At 39.0% G+C, this 5,426-nt stretch overlaps 1 protein-coding gene across 2 annotated transcripts; it reads right to left on the reverse strand.

Moving 5' to 3' along the window:
- Positions 1-223: 223 nt before the first annotated feature.
- On the reverse strand, positions 224-3,499 carry LOC149251786 (uncharacterized). Of its 2 annotated transcripts, XM_089459568.1 has the most exons (3): positions 2,705-3,499; positions 2,409-2,601; positions 224-1,835 (listed from the first exon to the last, which is right to left on the reverse strand). In XM_089459568.1, exons 2-3 carry the CDS (start codon positions 2,487-2,489, stop codon positions 774-776), a joined length of 1,143 nt encoding a protein of 380 aa, XP_089315694.1. In that variant the 5' UTR covers positions 2,490-2,601; positions 2,705-3,499; the 3' UTR covers positions 224-773. The 2 variants fall into 2 exon arrangements, with proteins under 2 accessions (XP_089315694.1, XP_089315696.1); XM_089459570.1 differs by lacking the exon at positions 2,409-2,601 and having other exon boundaries at positions 2,705-3,495.
- Between the last annotated feature and the right edge of the window lie 1,927 nt (positions 3,500-5,426).

A 5,426-nucleotide genomic window follows, 5' to 3' on the forward strand; every position in this document is an offset into this window, starting at 1 on the left:
AATCTTGATTCAGAATACAATCAGAAGTTACTCAAGTATTTACAAAGGATTCCACACTGACACTGCCAAAAGGGACCGGAACTGAACTCACATGTGCAGCAGCAAAAGAAACCTACATCCATCATTTGTCAGCCGGCGTGTCAAATTATCACATATTGTAATTCAGTTCCATAAGCTGCAGCTCCTCCCCGTGCACTAGCATAGTAGCTTTTCCTTTTTGGGGGGGGGATAAAAATAGAGTTGAGGAGAAGCTCAGTACATCAAAAATCAGAATTTGAAGCCAACGAAAAAAACAAGCTTCGTGTGTTCATACCGCCCTTGATGGTGTGAAGACTTCTGCTGAATTTGTGGATTTAAGTATAATATTGCTCCAGAAACACCAAACTGAAACTCCAAGTGCAGACAGACTACAAGAGAAGAAAATGAAAGATAGTAGCAGGTATCTCACATTTACCTCACAAGGATAGGGAAAATGTGAGTAGACCTGCTACTCAGCTCCGAAGGAGAGATGCAGAAACAACTGGAAAAAATATATGTGGTTGTTGGAGTCTCAGATTGGTGAAACTGCTGTCATGTCTTGGAAACTCTATCATAGAATATCAGACAAGAGAAGGTACTCTACATAGCCCCATCAGCTCCCAGGGCATGAGATAGCAGGAAAATTCAGGCCATTTCCTTCTAGATCATGAACATCCTTAAATAAGATGGTGGGCCTTAATGCAACACAGAAGAAAAACAATTACTCAATCCATATCAGTCCCTACACGAGAAACCTATATCAGAGGGCTTGAAGAAGGCCCATAACCTGACAGATCTGGCCATGTTCCACCACCATTCCAGTACCCAGAATCTCCACCAGTTTCAAAAAATCCTTCCGGTGGAACCTGCCAGTGTACTGGAGGACCACTGGTCCTTAAATTTTCATCTTCCAGCTTTGCATTGTTGTTTTGCCTCAACTTCTGCTGGTGAGGCCTCAAACCCTCCAATATATTTTCCCCCAGTGGCAACAGATTAACCTGTCCGTCTTCCAAGGGCACCCCAAGCTTCTGCTGCTGAACCAGCCCTCGCCATTGATGATCATGGCTATTCAATGCATCAACAGGAAGGCTGAAGGGATTGAAAATATCACTGACATGGGAAATGGGTAGAGATGTTGATGTATTCATCTGTTGTTGTTGATGTTGTGCCTCAAAAAGACAGCTCAGATCACTAATGTTCAGTGGCCCCTGGTCAGGCCTGCTGCAACTAGGCAAGTCCAGACCTGGGAAACTGTTCTTCAGAGACTGTAGGGCATTCAGAGATGACAGGCTCCCCAATGGAGCAAGACTTGGCTGGAGAGATCCAGTGTTATTACTACTGTTACAGCCCCCAAGTGGGGCTCTGGCATATGCAAATCCTGGAAGCTCATCTCCCTCACTGGCAATACTGTAGTAAAGGGAAGTAGAAGCTCCGGGAACAGTGCTGCTGGGCTCTTCCATTGTTGGACAGCTGGGTCCTTCACACCCAGTTGTGTTTGCAGAAGGCGACGCCTCATTCTGAGCAGAAACAGGCTGATCGGATGCCCTCTTTGTCCGCTTGTTCTTTCTGCAACCTCCTCCCACAGGGACATTGCGCAGGGTGCCCCCTTTTGTCCAGTACCTCCTACAGGTCTTGCAGAAATATCTGGGCTGTGACAAACTGTAGTTATTATAGTAGCAGAACTTGGTATTGGTGGACTCACAGCGTGGGCACTTCTGCGCCTGTTCAGCGTGGGGTTTGAGCCTGCGATCCAACAGGGGCCTTGAACATGACATTATGTCATCTGGAGGCTTCAACCCTCTTTCCTGCATAGCGTTCTGAACCCAAAACAGAAAAATTCAACTGTTACAGCTCCGAATCACAGGCCGACTTTATCTCCAACACTAATGCACGCATGTAAAATGATAATTCTCCCATGCAAACCCATTCCTACTTATCCCCATGACCGTGTTTCCAGAATGTATGTTTAGGATATGAATGGCTGATCATTAATTATTGAATGTTGGCCAGTGGGCAGAGTGGGGTTATCAGGCCGTCAAGACATGGACATCTTCCTGAATTTTAGAGGAGAGGGATCTAAACAGGGATTTGATGTAAGAGTTTCTAATCTCCAAGGATTTGAGGGGCTTGGGGTGATGAGAATAAAAGGGGTGGGTGTGGGGGGAGGGGGGGCTTTAGAGCACTAGTTTAGTTTCCATGGAATAGCATATATGCTCAGCTCGCCCGTGAGAATATAATCTCTGGGGCGTGTGGCTGCTTCAATTATTTTACCTTATGTAAAGGAAGAGAGTCTGGAGACTAGACCCTGCAGAGACCAATAGGGTGAGGAGAGTATAATGAAATGAAATGATGCCATACAATCATTTTTCACCAAACAGATTCGGACATACTTTGGGAAAGCAAATTTGGATACCCATCGTCTGTAATTGAACGTGTGTATTGGTAAAATCTATGGGAGATTCTGCAGGCATATCCAAACATCTTCTTGCATGTGAATTTGAGTGGTTTTTTGTGAGAATACCGGCCCAGAAAGAAACAGCTTGCCTGCAGATCTATCTTATGTTTGCCAGTGACAGTGAAAACCTAATTTCCCCATCGTGTGATCAGAATTCGATTGAAACTCTTTGCAGAGACCTTATCCTATCTGAAAATCCTGCAAAACCAGTAAATGGGTTTGAGAGAATACCTGATCAGCTTCCAGCTTGGCTTATCTCCAATGCAGGGCCTGCGCAGTGAATGATCGGCTTGAAAGCTTGGTGCACTCTCAAATTGCGGTCTGTATTCGATCAACCTGACAACAGTTGCACATAAAGAAGCTCTAAACAGCTACTGGTCTTGATACTGACAAATGGGTTTTAGATGCCAAATTCAGCCCCCAAAATCCAGCTCCCAACTGGATGCAATACCAGAGAGCTTCCAGACCCAACAGCCCACTGTTATCAAATCACCGAATACACACAGAACCAGCGGAGGAGGAATCAAGAAAGTAGTGGGCTTGGAAAGCAAGTGATGAAGGCATACACAGACAAGGAAAAGCAAAGACCAGAAAAGCATCAGAGATCAGTTTCTAAGATACCCAGTGGGGATACGAGGATGATGATGATGATATATCATTTGTTGTGGTACAGAGGGGAGGTGAGTCTAGTCCAAGTCTCGGTGATTTATGAAGATGAATAAGGAATGTCCGGAAAGGAGAGGTGAAGGTGAGGGGAGAAGGGTGAGGGTGAGGGGAGCGGAGGTGCAGGGAGGAAGAGAGAGTCGGCGAGTGTAGGACAGTACTCCTAGTGGAGTGCATAAACATAGATAATAAGATGGATGCTACCATCAATTCATCCATCTCACTGCAATAACTGGACCCCAACACACAACGACACACATGCATGAACATTGATGGATGCCAATCTGGATGGATGTCACATTCCATAGATAATATTCCTTCCTCCATTCATTCACCCCACCCCACCCAACTATAAGCACCCCTCTCCTCCTCCTCTGCTGCTTCTGTACCTGCAGCCTGCAATGGCAGTAGCAGCATGTTTCCCTCTCAATTTTTATTTATATAAACAATTATTTAATCATTTATAAACACACCCATATCTAATCAATGAGTTATCCATTCAAGCCATCAACCTCTCTTCACACATATGATTATGACACTAGCAGCAGGCGCATCTCCACAAACCAAAAACAAATGCATACGCATTGAATGACTCCATAGCTAACCTGGCATTGCCAATAACTCCCAATTAGTTTAAAACATTATTGGATTAGTTTAAAACTCCACTACCATATTCGGTGCAAAATTGCAAAGCAGTAAGTGTCAACAGTTATGTGAGCATTAGGTATGCATATAAATTTTGCTTCACTCTTATCTTTTGAGAGATTCAGAAGAATCAACGACATTGGGAGGCATTGAAATTATTCACTAATTCAAATTAAACATTAATTATTAAAAATAATCTTTATTTGAATTTTAAGAATTTTGTTGTGTTGGTTTCGAAATTTAAGAATTTTGTGGGTTTGGCTTTCATCGAAGTTTAAAATATCTATAATTTAATAAACTTTTTGAACCCAAAGCTAGATTTATCTTTAAAATACGGGAGAATTCTGAAAATAATATGATTTCAAGTTTTGAAAAGCAATTTTGTTGGTTAATAAATTTTTAATTATATGAATGATTATTTCCATTCAAGTGATAGAAAACAATCTCATTTATTCCCATGGTTTATTAATGAAAATATTATAAAACTTAACTTTAAGCTCTTAAATTTCTAAAAAACAATTATATTTATTTAAAAAATTAATTAATTAAATGAATGATTATTCCATTAAAGTGATAGAAAACAATCTCATTTATTCTTATAATTCATTAATTAATGAAAATATTATAAAATTTTAATTTTAAATTCTTAAATTTAAAAAAACAGCCCTACTTATTAATAAATATTACTTAACTAATTAATATAAATAATTAATTCCATTAAAGTGATAAAAAACAATCACCTTTATTCCTATATTTTATTAGTGAAAATTCTATAAAATTTTAAAGATAAGGGTAAGTGATCAGTTCTTCCTCAAAATAAATAAAATGTTGAAGTCTCCCCAACTTCCAAATTCATCTCTTTTACCTTGTTTGTCTCTCTATGAATTTTCTATATTCTTTAGCAAAAGAATTTTCCCCTTTTTTTTTTTTTTGGAGTTAAAGACAAAGTTAGGCCAAAAACTAAAAAATATTTACAGAGAGAGATTAAAAGGTCTTCATTTGAGCTCAATTTCTTTTACATGCTTATATCTGCATCGAGTTTTCAATGATCCTTCACTGATTTTTTTCAGAATTATTAAAAGGCGAATTAATGGACTTTCTCAATTATTTTTTGGATTTTAAATTTGGGCTTTTCACTATATCAGTTAAAGGCGAAGTATTGGACTTTCTCAATTTTTTTTGAATTTTAAAAACAGTGCTGGGAATTACTCTTATATGCCAAAATCATAAGCAACCAAGCTGGTTGTTGTTCTGAATAAGTAGACAGCAGGGATCTCCCAAACCTAAGACCTGGTACCTATCAATTCAGATAAAACTGATTTTAAATTCCATTATATAAAGGGTCGCATAGATTTAAAGTCCAGTTTGTCTGAATGCTAAACGCATTATTGACAGCAATGGTAGAAACAGAAAATGTCTTACTCCAAGGGTTTTATTTATATATATATATATTTTAATATGGTCCATAAAAAGATCATCCTAGAATGTTATTCTATTTATCAAATAAATAAGTTCTTTAGCAACAGAAATTTAACTAATTAAACTAACTCTAAAACTTTCTATATAAAGAATCTAATTCTAAACGAGATAGTATAAACGGATAATGTTTTGGTTTTTCCTTTCAAGTTATATCTTTATAGGAGGT

The sequence above is a fragment of the Pinus tabuliformis genome, chromosome 7 (assembly GCF_031772625.1).
Source record: "Pinus tabuliformis cultivar Carrire ecotype Pingquan chromosome 7, CPIR1, whole genome shotgun sequence".
NCBI classification, from domain to species: domain Eukaryota; kingdom Viridiplantae; phylum Streptophyta; class Pinopsida; order Pinales; family Pinaceae; genus Pinus; species Pinus tabuliformis.